General features: G+C 42.2%; 1 protein-coding gene across 4 annotated transcripts in view; it reads right to left on the minus strand.

Moving 5' to 3' along the window:
• Positions 1-19,910, minus strand: part of mib1 (MIB E3 ubiquitin protein ligase 1) — a 61,502-nt gene extending 41,592 nt beyond the window's left edge. For all 4 annotated transcript variants that reach the window (XM_085390201.1, XM_085390200.1, XM_085390199.1 and 1 more), the window contains exons 1-11: positions 19,024-19,910; positions 18,078-18,249; positions 10,414-10,543; positions 6,228-6,332; positions 5,122-5,188; positions 4,570-4,774; positions 3,119-3,302; positions 1,946-2,090; positions 1,680-1,813; positions 746-853; positions 406-603 (exon numbers count right to left, since the gene is read on the minus strand). In XM_085390201.1, coding sequence (XP_085246327.1) covers positions 406-603; positions 746-853; positions 1,680-1,813; positions 1,946-2,090; positions 3,119-3,302; positions 4,570-4,774; positions 5,122-5,188; positions 6,228-6,332; positions 10,414-10,543; positions 18,078-18,249; positions 19,024-19,252 — 1,677 coding nt within the window. In that variant the 5' untranslated portion in view covers positions 19,253-19,910. The remainder of the gene's footprint in view (positions 1-405; positions 604-745; positions 854-1,679; positions 1,814-1,945; positions 2,091-3,118; positions 3,303-4,569; positions 4,775-5,121; positions 5,189-6,227; positions 6,333-10,413; positions 10,544-18,077; positions 18,250-19,023) is intronic.
• Positions 19,911-20,143: the final 233 nt, after the last annotated feature.

The following is a 20,143-nucleotide window of genomic DNA, read 5'->3' on the forward strand; positions in this document are numbered from 1 at the left end:
CAAGCACTTGGCAACAGCGGGAAGGAAAAACTCCCTTTTTGACAGGTAGAAAGCTCTGCGTGCCATCTGTGAACGCCACACTGTTGCTGTTTTGTTGTATACAATGTGGAAATTTCTGTAGGACGTCCTGCGCCTTTACTGAAGTCTTTCGCACAACACTCAAGCCACTTTGTAACTTAATATTTATACCTTTGCTCCCTTATTGTGTGTTTTTTTATTGTATGCTTTGACACAGTGTTTGCTTTTTATCCTCTTGTTTTGTCATTTATATATCTTTTTATATATCTTTCACAGCAGCACCCACAGTTCAGTTATACATGTACAATGACAAAATCGGGGGAAGTAAGCAACTAAGCTATGCCATGAAGTATTTTCTTAAAGGTAAATAAGTCAAGCGATACATACCTGAAGGCTAGGGTGGCAGCCGAAGTCCAAAAGGGTTTTAACCACCTGTAGATGGCCCTTGTTGACAGCTATGTGTAATGGAGTCTGCCTTCGTTTGTTCCTGGCATTCAGGTCTGCACCGCCCCTGTGCAGCACTTCAATGACAGAGCCTTCATCACCAAAAGCTGCGTGGTGCACTGCTCGGTCTCCATCTTTATCCTGGGAACAGTGACACATCCAAATAATGACTCAGTATTGTGTGAAATCTGGTGCGAAATGCAATATAAAAGAAAGCTGAGATGCGTTCGTGATAAGAAGAAGCACACATCAGAGACAGGTTATTTTTTCTAATTAGACAAACCTCAGCCTCCAGGTCCACATTGTGTTTAAGAAGCAGCTTTAGGACATCCACGTGACCGTTCTGACTGGCTGCCTGCATAGCGGTGTGTCCAGCACACTGCCCGTTCACCTGGAAAAACACATCAAGAGTCACTCAGAATACGGCCGCGTGTCAGCGTGCTGTTTAATGTTTAGAGCTGCCAAACACATGGTGATGAGACTGGTGAGGGTGTGTTTTAAATATTTGGATGTTGTACATGTGCATCCACAGTTGTGTGAGCAAGTTTCATCACCAACTGCAGCACTGCAAAAACTCAGAGCATAAATATTAATGTGAACTCCTTTGGGAGTCTCGAGACGTCTCTTGTCCTGGCAGCCAAATCACTTGGCCAGCCTCAGTGTGCTCAGCTTTAAGCAAATAATTCCACTGAAAGGCAACGGGGCATCTGGCCAGCACTCACCAATGACACACACACACACACACACTCATTCAGTCTCCCTTTCTCTAAAGTGAAGACGGCATGGCAGACTGACGTAATCTTTTTTCTAGACCTATAGAAGGCACAGATTTCTGTCCTGCTGCCTGAGTAAGAACAAAATCTACAACCGTGTGGGGTTTGTAGATCTCCACTTGATTCTGAGAGTGAATCAGGCTCTGTGCTGCAGTGCACACCAGTGCTCATTGGTGCCTCCTTTGGGCCCAGCCTTAATGCCTTTCAGATTGAGAGAGGTGCAGGGGTGGGAGGATCTTTGAGAGGTTTCCTGGGAGACTCTCCTCAATATAGCCTCCTCAATATACTGAGAGAAGAGCCGAGCACAGCCAGGGGTATTCCAGCTCCAATTATAAATGTACCTATATCTTCTGCATAGGTTTAATGGTAGAATCATTCATCAAAAAGTCATCTAGAACTTCAACAGTTCCTTATATCAAAACATCAAAATGCTGGAGCACTCACATCCACATCAGGTCTCTTAAGAATGTCCTCCACTTTGGCCAAGTCTCCATTGGCTGCTGCCTTGACCAGCTCCTCATTGATGTCCCCAGACTCTTGTGTCTCAAATAGTTTCTTCAATAACTGAGACAGGCGTTCTGGACAAGCGAGCGGAAAACATCAGAGATTGATAGCATGTAGGTGCCAGATAACAGAGAGCAATGAAGCAATGAGGACAAAAAACTAAAAATGATGCTCTCTCTGAGTTAGCGGTGCATGTTCGCACATACCTCCAGAGGCGTTGCTGACAGCGGAGCCGGAAGGGGCGATCTTGGTGACGGCAGCAGGGTTGTACGTCCAAGATGTCCCACAAACCTCGACCTTAAGGTCACTGTCAGAGTAGATCTGCTGCACACGGCCTACCTTGCCCAGGGTCTGTTTAGAAATGTGACAAACTCATTAGTATATGAAGGCTTATTGTCTTTGGGCTACGTCCTGTGTAACACAGTCTGTAAGTGGCAGAGGACAGATGAAGAGGGACTGCAGTGAGGAAAGTAGAGCTGCGAGGGAAAGGATAATGTGGAAAGTACAGCAGCTCAAAAAGCCAGCATCCTACACAGAGCAGTTTATTATAAAATAAAACACTGACAGAAAAAAAACAAGGTATGAGAGATGTTTGAGCAATGTTCTTATTATTCAGAGTGTACTCACTTGCACAAGAAAGAAGATGGATATAAAAGAAAGACCCTTCTACTTGCTAGACCATTTTTCATCTATACAGGCAATTTGGAGAGGACAGAGTATAACGCATTCCAATTTTGAATTATATCATCTCGATCCCGGCTATAAGGGAAAGAGGCACTTTGAGTGTGTTGAGCCGGGTCTGGGGCTGTCCTGGAGGATGTCATCAATAACGGGGACTGCTGCAGCAGAAGCGGCAGCAGGCGGCAAACAGCCATGGTTAGTGATCAAAGCTACAACCCATCTCAGAGTTTTAAGGCTCATTAGCTGCTGAGGGGGGCCAGTTTGGCAGGAACAAGTGGCATATTGGAGTAGACTGGCGTTACATAACCCACGGCATGCTGGGCAGCGATGAATAAACTTCATAATACGGGAAGAATAAAGTCATGTTAAGACTGAGAGAAGATTTTTTAAAAGAACTGGCAGCAAAGCATCCATAGATTTTACACAATGCTGCGTGTAAAGTCTTGTAGTAACTAAGACAAATGTAGCTACAATGAATAATTTCATTACATGTCCCTCTTTGTAGAAAAATTGTATTTATCTATACACATTTATTAAATAAATTTAATTTTTTTTTCCCCAGCAAATCCTTAACCATAAAAAATTTATTTAAACATGTCCACATTTATTTCCTGTTTCTATTAATGTAACAGCCTCAACGTGACTGTGAGTGCGGTCAACTCTGCACAAATCAGTGTGAAAATCTATTAAACTCTTACAGGCAGCATCGCCTCAGCCCATTCTCCATGGCCTCTTTGTAGTAACTTGATGCGGTCAATGTCGTAGCAGATCTGGACCAGGTCTCCCACATGGAACTGGGAAGTGCCTCCCTCTGCACCAGCTGCGACTTCGCCACTGCGCACTACGTTAGCCTTTGTCAGCACTGCTGGGTTGAACGTCCATCTGAGGACAGAGAGAGCGATGCATTCAAGCAACACCGACTAGCTCCCCTAAACTGTGATAGCTGATGTGAGGTATAGAATTTGAGCAAGCTACGCTGGAGCAATAAATAATAAGGCACCAATAAATGGGCAAAATGGGAGCATTTCTTCTGAATTAATGCAAGCATTTCTCCCCAGACGTGAATGTGAGAGCATAAAGTGTTCAGGCTTCACTGATGTTTGATTTCTGACACAAAGCTTGCAAAAAAAAAAAAAAAAAAAAAAAAAAAAAAAAAGGGGCAAACTTTTTTCTTTTTTTTGCTTTGGTGAAACAAAAATGGTGCATGAATTGTCTAGCTAGGAACTTTTCATTTTAAACATCCTTTAATTTACAACATTATTTAATTTGGATTTATTTCAACAACATAATTCTAGGCAATATTAATGAATGCAAAAAAAACTATAGTAAAAAAAAAATTGCTGTTATTGAATTTGCTTTTTTAAAATCAGTCAGGACTCATTCAAAGATGGTATGTGAAGCAAGGAAGTATCACTCTGTAACAAGCTTCTTTCAGCTACTCCCTTACCCACAAGGGATAGTCACAGTGGATGTATCTGCATATTGAATTTAGCCCACATTTTACACCGGATGCCCTTCCTGATGCAACCCCTCTGAGGGTCTGCTCCTCTTGTTCGTGTGTTAGGCAAACGTGTTACAGAGTGATATAAGCCTCACTGTGTAATTAAACTGCAAAAAAAAAAAAAAAAAAAGCAGAGAAAGCGCATCTATACCTCCAACAGAGCAGAAGTCTGAAAGGTCTTCTCCCCAGTAATTATCTTCACAGCATTTGAATAATTTAAGCTCATCAACGTAATAAAAATAAAGTGAGCTAAATTTAGACCGCTTTTACATTACTGGTCCACATGCCCAATATTAAACGACTCCCAAAAGAACTTGATCGAGGTATATCTATGATCACTATCAAAGAGCATGTTGAGAACATTTAATAAACACTAGAAGCGACAAAGTGCTTTTACATTCACAGAAAATCCACTTTAATTATGCATTTCACTAGAAATTGACTGCTAATTTATTGAGAGTCTCTTCTCTCGAGTGTTAAAAAGCATAATTACATCCTACGGTGAAGATGTGCTGAGAAGTGTTTTGCTGCTTCTGAATGACCTTAAGTGGAAGGGGTTATCTAAAACTAAGAAATATGTTTTTTAGTAGTCAAATACTAAAAAATAAGTAAATCAATTATTCCGAGCCTCCATGTCAAGCGCTGCACCTGTTCCCGCTGGGGTACTGAACCACAATGTCGTGATCCTCATCGATGCCGCACACTGTGCCGGTGGTCGTGAGCGTCTCAAACATGCCGTCAGTCCACCCTCCGTGTCCATGCTGGAGGGACTGTACAATCTCGAGATCCAGATCAATGTTTACCAGGTCCCCAATCTGAAGGCCACCAGGATTTCTGTTGCCATTCTGTTCACCTGAGACGATTAAGGTAACGTTAGATTTATTAAAAATGTGATTTGCACGAGTTGCCCTGAAGAGAGGCAGCACTGCAGAGTGATTGTATATACTACACATCAAAATTTGTTGCAGTTTTAAACCCAGAAAGACAATTTATTCCACGAGTACCTGAACACTGTAACTGCATGACCTGAGTCTATACCTGGTTTTGGAGCCATGTGACTATGTAGTGCTGACATCTAGTGGCCACACAGACTTTACTACAAGAAAAACTCCTCGAATGTCCTTGAATTCACTGCACCAGCACGCTAGGTGAACAAATTGGTGCAATAACGACGCAGACACATATCACCGGCTTGCTTACCTAAAACCGGACAGTGGTCTCTGTAAAATGTCCCTCCTTTGGCATCCTGGACACATTTGAGGTCCGACTAAAAGGGGAAAAAAAGATGGAACGGGTTACATAATTAACCAAGGTAATTCCATTAGAGGGGAATAGTGATGGATAATGACACTGAGAATTTATGCACTTCAGTTGCAGAGGCACATCAGTTGCCTACAATACCCACAATATCAGTGCCCTAAGCAACATGGTATATGGCAGGAAACTGAAACACTATACTGCTACACGGAGAAAGCATCATATCATTTGTGATGACTCAGATGTGCATCCACTGTAGCAGAGTTAGAGGGCAGAGATCATCATAAGACAGTGCAAACGCTCCTCTGAACTGATGGATCGCCAAAGTCATGACTGCAACACGTCTCAGTAAATTAATAACTGTCTCTTAGACTGCATATCCAGCGGGATGTGTTTGATCTTATAGTACTGTGCACATGAAGCAGGCATCGCAACAGAGGAAACGCTTTGGCCTCTCACGCTGCGTTTGGAAAATACAGTAAGCTGCAATTCTTTTTTATTCCTTTGAAGGATTTATCCGATCTTCATAAAATAAAGCCGAAATAAAACCGTCAATACGGGGGTCTAATCCATGATTTACTTAATCCAAAGGCAGATGCCACCTACCTTCCTTTCAATCTATTAGAATAACAAAGGACAAATCTGTTATGCAACTGAGAAACCCGATTGGCCGCTTTCATAAAAAGGAAGAGGCAGTCTGCACCAATGAAGGACACGCTTTTCATCTGGAACGCGTGTGTAGCTGAGCCCATGACATCCCCAGGAGAATGTCCCCCCTTTCTAAAGTTGACCGCCATGTTCACCGTGTCCCCTTATAAAGCAGAAGGAACAGATTGCCTTTATCATGCAGATACCTCCCCCTTCCAGCTGCCTGGACAATAGTGCCGTACTCACGCTGGCTGCGTGTCTCTCACAAAGGCCTGGCAGTAAAAGAAAGAGCCTCAGCTCCACGGTTAGATACAAAAGCCAACTGACAGCTGATCTTTTGTGTGAATCCGTCTGTGTGAGGGAGTTAGTGAGCATGAGGTTCATACTAGAAGTTTGCTCACCATTCCCTCAAACCCAACTCTGTACAGGTTCTTGGCCCCGTTGTCCCACAGTACGTAGGCAGCGCTGTGAGGGCTGGCCGCACTCCAGTCCTGGATCTCTGTTACCTGTAGAGAGAGGAGGGAGAAGATGAGAAACAGCAGAGGACACATTTAATCTGAATTACATGAAAATAAAACAGCAAACATACAAGGAATATACAGCAAAGGTTTGTAAAACACCAAAGCTCTTCTCTGGGTTTTGGCTCCCTTTTGCTCAGTTCTTTGTCAAGATGAGCCCACACTGCTCTAATAATATGGAGGTCCAGGCTCTGAGGAGGCCCATCCATTACTGAAAGTGTTCCTCTGAGTGTTTTTCTAAGCAAGTATGTTTTTGCTGCTGAAAAATGAAGCCATTGCCAATATGTTGCTTTGCAGATGGTAGTGCACAGTGGGTTGATAGAGAGAATCCCAAACCTTGACAGAGCCTCCACCGTGTTTTACAGACGGCTGTAGACAACTTGAACCAAAGACTTAAAATTTGGATTCATAACTCCATGAGATCTGTTCCCTCTGATTTGCAATCTAGTTCTTGTTTAATTTGGCATACCTCAGCCTCTTCTTCCTGTTTCCCCTACTTAAGAATGGCTTCTTGACAGCCACCCTTCCAATGAGATCATTTCTGATGAGGCTTCAGTAAAGTGTATCAACTGAAGGGTAATGTGAATCTCCCCAAGACTCTTGCACAGTACTACGTTGTTTCACATTCTCTGCAAGTTGTCCAGTTACTGAGTTTTTAAAGGAAAGCTTATTCCCTAAACACTAAGAAATATTAGGGGTGGGACTAATCAAGCACAAACCCAATTAGGTGTTGATGTGTTGGGTCACAATTAGATTATGATTTTGTTCTTCCTGAATTTGCATTTTCACAGTCAATGCTAAACCTTTTATTGTTTCCACAGTTATTTAGACCTGTGCAACCTCCAAGGGTATTTTAATGAAAACAAATAAACAAATAGTGTTTGTTTAAAAAGAAAGAAAAAATAGGCGTCGTTTAGCCAAAGTGCAGACAAAGCACGTTTATAAAAAACACGAGTGAGGTTTTAACTAAAAAAAAAAATCAAGTATCATGTGTTGTTGCTTTTCTTATTGGAGTTATTTATTTTTAAATCTCTATAAATCCCTGAGCATCAGTACACTGATATTAAAGCACCATTACACAGTTGTAACAAAGTGTCATCTGACACCATGTCCCAAGTTCCCACTTGCTTGTTTTTACACACTTTGGAAACATACAAGAAACTGCCTTACAAAGACACTCCCACCACTACCAGACCCTCGTTTACACAGAGATATAAAAAAAAACAAAAAACATATATTTGTACATGATAAATATAATAACGCCAAGTGCCATTCGTTCCCAGAGAGAAGGCTGTTCTTGTTCTTGTGGTGATGCACTATTAAAATATTAATAAACTCCAAGTAGCTGGCTGCGCTAAACTTCTCAGTGTGTGGATCCAAGTTTTATAATTAGAGGGGAGTGAGTGGAAATCAGTCAGGCTATTCTTGACTAGCTTGTAGGTCCAGTGTAATGATAAAACTATCACTAAAGACCCCAACAGCGTCTTTAAAGATCCTTTTTTTGATTTAGTATTCACTGGATTAAACCATCAATAATGCTATACATATACATTTGTTATGAGAACATGACTTTTAGCTGTAAGCTAACTAAAATGATGCGTTACAGGCATAAAAAATAAAAATAAAAAAGCAATAAGCTATGAATATTGGACTTCAAAATCCATTCTGCTTTGAAAGAAATAAGGATTTTTACAAGACAATTCTCTCCTCATCAGAAGCAGCTCAGAGCTTTCATATCGCCGAGGAGATGCTGTGGAGGAATAAATTATTTCTTTAATTAAAGGCTGTGCCTTAAGTAAATACAGAAAACAAACTATTAAATTATGTTCAGCCCCCTTCCAGTGTTAATTGATTAATGGGCCTTAGGAGGTAATATTCATGCTAACCTAACAGAATAGCTAAGCTGGAGGACATGTAATAGTGGTTTTCTGGAGAGCATACTGCTTACAGCATCATAAAACTGTAATGAGATATGCCATTAAATAACACAGCAAAATGAAGTCTTAAATTGCCTAGAGGGACTCTTAAATTGAATACTCTGGGGACTGGACCAGAGTCAAAATACACGCACTTTACAGCACAGCAAGAGCATAAATCTAAATAGACTGGGCTAAACAAATTCAACCTCATCAGACATCGCATTACTTTCTAATGACATATTTAAGGCTAGAATAACCTGCAGCAAAGAAAAAGTGTTTATAATCACAGAAAAGATGAACAGGAATCAGCAGCGTGAACCTAAGGGGAGGAAAACAGGCGTTTCAGTGACGCACACAAGGTTATTACCAGTCCTGTGTGGAGGACCTGACAACTAAATTGAAGGGTAAAGTTGGATTTTTGTATAGAAACAAATCCTGTTTCTCATTTTCTACTCGTGAAGACAACTGTACAATTATGTCTGCTCTTGATTATGGCCGTATTGTGCACATCCACGCCTCTTCCTCCCCCTGTGGTTACCACAACAGGCCCGCACAACATGCAGAAAACCTGCGATGTGAGATAACACCAACATGACTTCTGATAAAAAACATTTGGAAAAATGCTGAAGGGATACATGTAGATGTGCACTGCTCAAAAAAACATTAAGGGAACACCCAGTCATCACATTGTAGAGAATGGAGTTTTAAACATGGCAGACATATAATACTCTTTCCTTAACCCTGCTCACTTATTTTTCTTTAGCTTTGCTTTTTGTTTCCTTGTTACATCAGGTAGCATCAGAGAACACCTGCAGCACAGGTAGTCCAGCTCTTCCAGGATACCTCATCCAAAAGTGCTGTAACAATACCCCCATTACATGGGGGGAACTGGACTGGGCTCTGGAAGGGCATGAACCCAGCAACAGAATCTGTATTGGCTTGGTTGTGTGAGGAGGAACAGAAGAAGCACTGCCAGAGTGCTACAAAATGATCTCCAGCAGGTTATTCACATGCACGTTTCTGACCAAGTGACGCAAACACATAACGTCGGGACATATGAAGGTGTTCCAGCATCCTTGGGACACCTTAGTGCTCACAGGCCCATGCTGTGCAACTCAACTGGCATTCACCAGAGAACATCAGAACTGACAGGTCCACCACAGGCACCCAGTTCTCGCTACAGATGAGATCAGGTTTACACCGAGCACATGTGACCGACATTAAAGAGTCTGGAGACACCCAGGCAAATGTTACACTGGCCTGCAACATCATCCAGTATGACCGGTTTGGCAGTGGGTCAGCGACGGGCAGATTCCACAGATCTCCATATGTAAGCTAACGGTACCCTGACTGCTGTTACACACCAGGATAAAATCCTCAGACCTGCTGTCACACCTTATGCTGGTGCAGTGAGCCTTGGTTTCATCTTGATTCAAGTCAGTTCTTATGGAAAATGCAGCTCAATCTTTACAATCAATTGTCACCTTGTTTTCTAATTTTGCTTTTTAAATTTCCTTTTGCTGTCCACAGAAACTTAAAAGTATAGAAGGAGCAGTAATGGACTGATCTCTTTGTGTTACGCTCCTAACATGTTGAGTCAAGCAGTGAACTTCCTGTTTTGTTTCAGGCTACTGTGCTTTGTTTTTCAACCAAACCATATCCTGGGATGTAAGATTGTTTTTTTTTCCTGCCTAGGATTTTTTGTGAAAAAGATCTTTGAGATTTCTCTGGCAGGTTTGCTAGGCCTGTATTACCTCCAAGGATTTATAATCCTTTTAGTTGTACAACTTTAAAATAAGGCAGAGACAGTTTTGCCTGCATTTCTCAACGCTACCCATTAATAATCATGCATATTTATCTGAACAAACAAAGCTCACTTGTGAAACAGGATTTAGTGGAGACAAATTTCCTGTCTTTTTATTACCATTGTTACCAAGTGACTGGGACCCAGATGAGCTCTCAGATGAGCAATTTTATTTATAAAATTGCTCATCTGTCCTTCTCCGTAAAGCTAGGAATAGTTAGTAGGCACTGAAAGCACATCGCTTTGCCATTCTAGAAAATTGGTACATTGCTTGCTTTTGGCTTGGGGAGGGAAGGGGAAAAAAGGCACAGTTAGAAACTCCAATTTTTCTGGCAGCTTCCCTTACCTTTCCTCTCCTCCCATTCCCTCCATCCTGGTCTTCCCACTGCCAGTCGACTCCTCTCACAACCCGACCACCAGCAAAGATTCCTCTGGCTGTGATTTTCTTTGACTTGCGACGTGACTCCAAAAGTACTCTGTCAAGACAAAATACGTTTTATAAATGTAGACCATTATTGTTTATTTGGACAAGCAAACTGTGTTTAGGTGGATCAACTCACATGCATTTTAATTATGTGTAAATACTGCAGAGGCGTGCCTGTCGTACAATAATTACTAAATTATATGCCACTATTCCTCCAGCCACAGCTCGTCCTTAACTGTGTGCCTTCTGTCCAACTTCACTTTCAGTACATGGGACGCTGTTACCATCCTCTTTTGTCACTCAGCACCTCGTGTTTGATTGAAGTAAAAGATAATAAACAAAAGACTTCTGTCACAGTTAGGCTGGATACAGACTTTTGCTGGCAATTTTGTAGAGCCTGTAATGTAACCTATGGAAGTGTTTGACGTTGTCGCCAGTATTTACCGTGTGATCATATCCTGGTGTTTTACACGCAGTGCCAGCGATCCAATAGAAATAAATAAAATGCTGGGACTTTTTTCCCTTCTGGGTCCCAGCTCTTATTTCCCCACTTCTTTGTAAAATCCTTCACATTCATTCCGATAGTTTTGGCAATCTCCCTCCAGGAATCTGCTGACGTTTATGAGTCCTTATATTGATGCTATGATTATTATTCTTTATTTTGAGACAATAATTGTTATTCTCTCACTGATAAATTTTTAAACTTTGGCAAAAAAGTAGCTGGAAATGTAGAGGACGAATCGATAGAATCAATAGCTGTAGGCCACATCGACCTGATGTGTAGTTAACTTCTAGGGAGGTGTGTAGGGTATACCGTAGGGTACGCCATATGTTACATCGCAAATTCCCAGCTAAAGCAGTTAGAAAGGGACTGGAATTGATTTTATTTTCTAGTCTTACTGACCACTCAAGGAACTTTACACTACAGCCAAAAACACAAATGCATTCAAACAGAGCTTTACTGAACTTCATGTATTTAACACAATTTAGAATTACCAGTCAAACTAACATGCATGTTTTTTGCAGTGTGGGAGGAAGCTGTAGTCCCCAGAGGAAACCGTGTGGGTTTCTCGTGTGGGTTTCCCCAGAGGAAACCCACACGGGGGAGAGCATACAACCTCCACACAGTGATGCGCCAAACAACCCAGAACCTTTTAGCTGTGAGGCAGCAGGGCTAACCACAGCAGCACTGTGACAGCTGCCCTTCCTACTACCATCTTCTCAGGTATTTTTTAAAATCACAAACACACAATGTCACAGTGAATAGCGATTAGCTCTCTAGAACACAAAAAGTTTTTATGCACTCAAAATCAGACACTAAATTTTTGGCACAGCAAATGAAAAGTAAGAAGTACTCAAACACACCATTACAATGCTCTGAGGCATGCTCAAAACACCAGCATAGCTATAAGGAAAACAAATTAATAGATATTGGCAAATAAAACCTCAGACAGAGCTCTAACAATCAAAGACCATACGAGTCTTGGTAGGCACAGCAGCTGGACAGTGTAGGTCTAACCAATGCAAACAGCTTGTGGCCTCTAACCACTCCCTCCTCAGCAGTTACTGAGAGAATCTAATGTGGTGTAACAAAACACTCCTCCATGCAGTAGGAGCAGTGTGAGTCAGGGAGTCCTCAAGCACCCATTGTACATTATGCAATGTCTGTCTCAGGGGAAATGCAGTTGAAAAGTCTGCCAGCTGTTGGACCATGTGTTCATTTACTAAACTACGGTGTTTAGCTAATATAGGCCTGAAATGGATGCATCAGAGTACTGACGGTATAAGTGGAATCACAGTCAAGTGCTGGTTGTGCAATTTAGGAAGTAAATACTCCATCCATCCATTTTCATCCGCTTTGTCCGGGGCCGGGTCGCGGGGGCAGCAGCCTAAGCAAAGAGGCCCAGACCTCCCTCTCCCCAGCCACCTCCTCCAGCTTATCCGGGGGAATACCAAGGCGTTCCCAGGCCAGCCGAGAGATATAATCTCTCCAGCGTGTCCTGGGTCTGCCCCGGGGCCTCCTCCCGGTGGGACATGCCTGGAACACCTCACCCAGGAGGCGCCCAGGGGGCATCCTTGTCAGATGCCCGAACCACCTCAGCTGGCTCCTTTCGATGTGGAGCAGCAGCTGCTCTACTCTGAGCCCCTCCCGGATGGCCGAACTTCTCACCCTGTCTCTAAGGGAGAGGCCAGCCACCCTTCGGAGGAAGCTAATTTCTGCCGCTTGTATCCGCGATCTCGTTCTTTTGGTCACTACCCACAGCTCGTGGCCATAGGTGAGGGTAGGGACGTAGATCGACCGGTAAATTGAGAGCTTCGCTTTTACACTCAGCTCCCTCTTCACCACGACGGACCGGTGCAGCGTCCGCATTACTGCAGCTGCAGCCCCAATCCGTCTGTCGATCTCCAGCTCCCTTCTCCCATCACTCGCGAACAAGACCCCGAGATACTTGAACTCCTCCACTTGGGGCAGGAACTCATCCCCGACCCGGAGTGGGCACTCCACCCTTTTCCGGCTGAGAACCATGGCCTCAGATTTGGAGGTGCTGATCCTCATTCCCGCTGCTTCACACTCGGCTGCGAACCGCTCCAGTGCGAGCTGGAGGCCCTCACCCGATGAAGCCAACAGAACCACATCATCTGCAAAAATCAGAGATGAGATTCTGAGGCCACCAAAGCGAAAGCCCTCCGCCACTTGGCTGCGCCTAGAAATCCTGTCCATAAAAATTATGAACAGAACCGGAGACAAAGGGCAGCCCTGGCGGAGCCCATCACCCACCGGGAACGAGTCCGACTTATTGCCGGCAATGCGAACCAAGCTCTTGCAACGGTTGTATAGGGATCGAATGGCCCGTAGCAATGGGCCAGACACCCCATATTCCCGCAACACCTCCCACAGGACACCCCGAGGGACACGGTCGAATGCCTTCTCCAAGTCCACAAAACACATGTAGACTGGTTGGGCAAACTCCCATGCACCCTCAAGTATCCTGGAGAGGATAAAGAGCTGGTCCAGTGTTCCGCGACCAGGACGAAAACCGCATTGTTCCTCCTGTATCCGAGGTTCGACTAACGGACGAACTCTCCTTTCCAGCACCCTGGCATAGACTTTCCCAGGGAGGCTGAGGAGTGTGATCCCCCTGTAGTTGGAACACACCCTCCGGTCCCCTTTCTTGAAGATGGGGACCACCACCCCGGTCTGCCAGTCCACAGGTACTGCCCCTGATCTCCACGCAACATTGCAGAGGCGTGTCAACCAGGACAGCCCTACAACGTCCAGAGCCTTCAGGAACTCGGGGCGGACCTCATCAACACCAGGGGCTCTGCCACCAAGGAGTTGTTTAACTGCCTCAGTGACCTCGCCCCCGGAAATTGGCGGGTCATTCCCCTCATCCCCAGACTCTGCTTCCTCCTCGGAAGACGTGTCAGTGGGATTAAGGAGGTCCTCGAAGTATTCCTTCCACCGCCTGACAATTTTCTCAGTCGACGTCAGCAGCGTAGTAAATACTCTTCCAACAAAATAAGCATCCTTACTCTTCATCTACAGCACAGAGAGGAGCCCCCTGATAACTTTAAGCTCAGCCCATGAGCAACTGTGATCCGACAGCTCGGGGTGAGACCAGAAGAGAATTTCTCTTCCATTTCAACTCTTCTGTTCTTGTTGTCATAGCAGAGAAAACCTCTCTAACACTAAAAAAAAAAATACAAAACTATAAATCAATGGAAAATCCTGCAGGATATTACTCAGACTGTTCAGGTACACTTTTTTGCTCTCAAACATATGTTGGCACTTAGTCTATAAAACTTAAAGATTCTCTGATAGAGGGCAAGGCAGAGTAAAATTCTTTTCTTCAATCTGACCTGATCTTACCTGTGTGTGAATTATTTAGTAACAAAGTTTCTACTTTCAACTAGAGCAGGGCGATATGGCCAAAAATATTTATCACGATATACATTTGAAAATTTGCGATAACGATATAACTGACGATATAATTGATGCGAGACAAAATACTCCACAACATTACTAGCACAAAAAGACAACCTTCCATTAATTTTCACTTAAACAAGAAGCTGGTTTTTATGTACATTAAAGCTTTATAAAAATGTAACAGTGCAAATGCAAATTCCTTGCTGAAAGTTTAACCAAAAGGCATTTCCAGTAGAAATGGGCTGACATATCCTGAGCATAACCATATATAATATCCACTGAAGTTAAAAAGAGGTGCTTTGCAACATTAAACTGTAGTGTGCAGTACGTATTTTTTGGACCATAAGGCACATTGAGCTAAACAAAGCAGTTAGATAAATCAAACTTTATTAAACTCATTCTTCTTGCTTCCTCCACTTCTGTACCATTGATTCATTGATGTTGAATTCTCTGGCAGCTGCTCTATTCCCATGTTGTTGCAGTATATTAATGACTAGCCTTGTATTGTGGATGGATTATCTCAGTTGTTCTCCTGACTGACGTTTGGTCCGTTTACAGCATCCTGCCATGCGATTGCATTTGTCTCTAACCATGAGGAACCTTAGTGTTCATCCTCCAGCTTCACTGTTTATGTTATGCTAACATAGCTGTGTCGCTAGCGATCACGTAGCACATCATTATATACCAGCTAGCCCAACTTCAGTAACCCTACAAACGTCACTGCTGTTTAGTTTCCTGCCTTCATTTATGTTGGAAGTGACAGAAATCTCTCAGTCAGAACATGCTATATCATGCTTAGGTAACTAGCGAAACTAGCGAGCTAACTTCCGCTAGCTTCCTGCTAACTTCTAACTCCGTTAAATGTAATAAATTTTGTTTTCATGGATGCCTGGAAGTTAAACTGAATTGTTACACCTGGTAAAGCAGCAATGCTGATCGTTTTATTAAAGATGAAAGAATTTAGACAGTTAACTCTCAGTGATGCTGCAGTGTTTGTTTGACCTGAAGTGTACTGAGTTTAGGACCCAGATTACTCCCAGATTTAAGAGCATCTTAGTCCGACAAATACGACAATAACGACGGCCGCTTGCATGTTCTGCAAAAAAATGTGCTTTGTTGTGTATCTGACGGACAAACACCAAACCAGTTCCACATCACTGAAGTTGCACCATTTTTACAAACCAATTCTGGTTCATCTGTTTCACTCAACAATCGGCCATGTGCGTATGAAAACAAAGGCACTGCGCATGCGCGTTTTACTCATATTCTATCGCGATATTTCATTTTCCTATCGTTGCCTAACATTATACCGGTATTACCGTGAACGGTATAATATGGCCCAGCCCTACTTTCAACTTCTGAAAAATTTATCAAAGCAGGAATTCAGATAAAGGATATAAAAACAAAATTCGTTTTCCCACATAAACCATGTCACCTGTAAACAGGCGATTTGGCACATTAATTTGATTTTGGTGAATAAGACAGAAAAGACTGATCGCATCAGATGTCATATGCTCCTGCTGTCAGCTGTTTAATGCACGCAGTTCCTTGTGAAGGATTCATGACAAATAAAAGATGTTTTTGTAACATTAGCTAAGGTTGCTGACAGTGTCAGTACTTCTTGAAGAGTCTTTACTGTAATCCTACCACTTCCTTTACAGTAAAACCAAAATTGTGAGTTACATGATCTTACCCATCTCTCTAGAATTTTTTAAAAGGTATTTTCAGACAATAAAATTAGCTTTCAACAGACAAAGCCCAAAAACAAAAACAATGGGGCACACAGTGGCACAATTCAATCTGACTGTCAACATCAACTTCAGGTAAATACTGATAACAATATAAAGTAGGGCTGTGTGATATGACCAAAATCTCATATCCCGATATAAGACATCTATCGTCCAGATAACGATATAAATCACAAAAATGTAACATTTTCTGTAAATTCTGTGAATCTCGGGCAGCTCGACTTGCGTGAAGTGTTTCCAGCTGGGCGTCATGCCAGTCGAGTGTTTTAACGATGTATGAAACTATGTATTTTTAGACATAAGTTGTAACGACCGCAGTTTTCTTTGTGAGTATTTATTACACAGTGTGCTGCAGGAAAAAGCCTGACGGCTCTTTTTTGCTTTTCATCCGTAAACACTCTGCATACTCTTTCACGTGATTCAGTTTATTTTGAAAAGTCTCAACAGGATCTTGAGCTTTATTGTGAAAGGTTTATATGGAAAATAAAAAAGCGGACATGCGGTGGTTTTAACGTTGTTGTTGCTAACGACAACGCATAAAAACAGGCGCTTGTCCGTCTGTAGTGTGGTTATATTAAATACAAGAGAAAGAGAGTACTTTAAGAAATTAATATAGCCACTACAGTGACCATCAAAATGATGAAAAAAAATTGCCGTAAACAGTTTATTTTGTGACACCACGAAACAAACGATAGCGTAAAATGAAACGATAGATGTTTTTATATCGTCATCCGATATATATCGTTATATCTAACAGCCCTAATATAAAGTGTTGTAGAGTCACTCTCTGAAAACTAAATAATGTGAAAACACTGGATTTTACATGCCTAATGTTATTTTTTCACATCCTGAAGCATTTATAATAAGTGTATATTTCTATTTTATTAATTTAATGTAAGGTGTCAAATACCTAACAAACTGCTATTCCTCATGTGCACAATGTGTCTATAAAAATCAATCTGAAAAAGTTCTGAAATCTTAATTCAAAACATACTTTATAATAATTCAGTACTATCACATTTCAATGGAATAAAAACAAACTCTGCAGCAATACTTTGTCTAAACTTCAAAAAAGTAAAACGCCTAACATTTCCCACTTAACACCATCACAAACTGTTGTTGGCAGGTGTGTTGTTTTGTTTGCCAACTTATAAAATATTTTTCATTACTCTATAATGCGCTGACACCATCTCAAGCAGTTTTTTTTCATAGAGACCCAAGGGGATCTGACCTTGCACTAAAGGGAAATCACTTGATTCTATTACTAGTGCTTAATTAAACCTTAAATACATTTTGAAATCAAATGGACAAAAACTCTATACTTTTGCCTAAAGGTATATTTTAAATCGTGAAAACAATACCATAAATTTGTAAAAACTAGTCGACTAATCACTTGAACTGACAACTACTAGTACACAAGAAAAAGAAGCTGCATGCATCCTCCAGGAGACAAAAAAAGATTATATGTTCTCTAAATGGGAAACACTGCACTAATATGATTTTTGAAAAGGTCTGACTGATCTTAAGGTGAGGCTGAGTTGTTGCCAGGCAACTGAGGGCTGGGAGCATAGAGATAGACACAGTCTGCCTAAAATGCAGGGTGCACAAAAGACCCACAAATATCATACACACACAGCTACACAGAGTGTGTAAAGGGGGAGACCAGCCAATCACAATTAAATACAGGGATTACCTGTCTACTCTATGTCTACTTTATAATTGTTGGGTCTACGATGAGGAACAATAAGAGCAAATATTGTTAGATTACACTAGAAAACAGCTGTAGTAAAGGGCCGATCGCTGCATACAGATGAGAGAGCAGGGAATAAAATGTGACACACTTTTGCCTCATGTGATTTTTCGCCTCTGTTCACATGGCAATCTAGAATTTTATATAAATATTAACTAACCTCTCGCTGCCTGGGGTGGTGATCCTGTAGAACCGGTGTCTCAGGTGATGCTTGTCTCCATGGTAACAGGTTGTGCAGAGGTCGTAATTGGTGCACTCTGCACATTTCCAGCGAATACCAATGATGGGCTGTTGACGGCAGGTGTCACACATGGTTCCATCATGCTTGATGCCTGAGGGAGCAGAATTAGTCGTAATTTAAACATAATAATGTGCACAGTACACATCGGTAATATTACTGCAACAACTTAGCAGCACCTTGCTACCAACAATGTGCATGCTATCAGTTCAAAAAGAGACATATTCTTCATACTATTAAAAGAGCAAGATAACAGATTTATTAATATACTGGCAGTTGGATTTGTTTTTCCTTTACAGCTCCTTAAAATCTTTTCCCCTTCAGCATGTCCTTACAGGTTGATCAACAGTGTAAATTACTGCAGGAAACTGCTCCTTATCCAGTGACTAACCAGGGGGCGGATATGGGATGTCTGTCAATGGGACGTGTACTGAACGAAGTAATTGGATTGACATGTATTGCTATTGGTCCTTAAAACCACATCATGCTTCTAATCATTTACATAATTAGTACAAAAGTTTATCCAAGCAGTGTGAAGTTCAGAGTCATGATATGTTTACGACAGTGACTTATTTTCATACCTTCTATACAAAGCTTTCACTGCCTGTGTACAGACAGGATATAAATATAAATGGGGCAGTTCGTCTCAAATGGTGACCTTATTATATATTCTTAAAATATTTGTAAGTAAGTTGCTTCTGAGAAACACTGTAAAAAGCTCCCAAGTTAAGCCAAAAAAATGAATACATTTTAAAAAGTCCCGTAGCTTGCAAACGGAGCACCCCTCTGTTACACTGTAAGCCACTTCCATGAGACTAAAACTCAGCCTGAAAGTGCGAGCAGAAGCAGGCAGCGGAAGTGAAGTTACCTGTTGGAGCACTGTCTAATATCCTCACGTCATAAGCTCCAGAACAACGGTAGTTGGCAGCCGTCCCGTTATCCCAGACAACCACCACCTCCTCTGGACTTTCAAAACTCCTAACGGTGCCGACATGACCCTCTCCTCCATCCTGCTTCCCCCACTTCCAGTCAGGTCCGCGAACCACTCTTGCTCCAACTCCTTCCATCATGGCTCGGTTATTCCTGCCGGTGGTCATTTAAGAAAAGATGTCGCAATGGTACAACAATCCTTAAAAGTTACCAAGCTAGCACTCTTTGCTAGCCAACTATGTGTGCACTGGTAGAGAGTTTCCAAACGCAAGCGAGAGCAAGTCCTAACAGGAAGGCGACTGGAACAATCCACAAAGCTAGCCTGTTAGCTGTGTGTAGCTGTAGTTAGCTGCCCAAGAAGGATTCTGGATCCTCTCCCAAAAAGTATTACAACAAGCTAGCATCAACCTCGAGCCAGTGGCGTCCAAGTGTTGCCTCTGGCAGTGAGGAAGTTAATACCCCAAAGTAGCCAACAGCTAGAGCAGATAGATCTCAGTACTCAGCAAACTGCCAGTCCCTCTCCTCCAGTCCACACACTTGAATCCCACCTCTTCAACTTAGCAGGCTAGTGAGCGGAGTTGCTAGCTATCGCAGCTAGCAGGATAAAGCTCTCCTGGCTCCCTGTGGCTGGAGTGAATGTGCTCCTTTTCGATGTTGCTTGTCCTTATTATTATAGTCTGCGATGCAGAAAAAACCCTCCGACATGTATCCTTTATCACCTAGAGACGGTGCCATAGACTACTCTCAGAATAATCGCGTCGCCATTATAGTCAATCACCGCTCAGACAAGCAACAACTAGCTCCGGAGCTGGACGATAAAGCACGAAGACGCGAGGCTTGGAAAACAAGCGAGTCCAGCCATTGCGCATGCGCACCTGTAATACGCTCGAGCATATGGACCATCGCCAACTCATAATACATGTATTACCGATTATTACACGGTTTTTGTTTGTTTGGGTTTTTTTACGTTTTTTTATGCTCTTAACGTGTTTTTCTTTAACTATTAATTTTTTCTTAATTTTCTATTTTATTTTTATTGTGATTATTCCTCGTTTTTA

Source organism: Rhamphochromis longiceps, linkage group LG18, assembly GCF_057381845.1.
Source record: "Rhamphochromis longiceps isolate RC_006_pf linkage group LG18, R_longiceps_female_GT1.1, whole genome shotgun sequence".
NCBI lineage: Eukaryota > Metazoa > Chordata > Actinopteri > Cichliformes > Cichlidae > Rhamphochromis > Rhamphochromis longiceps.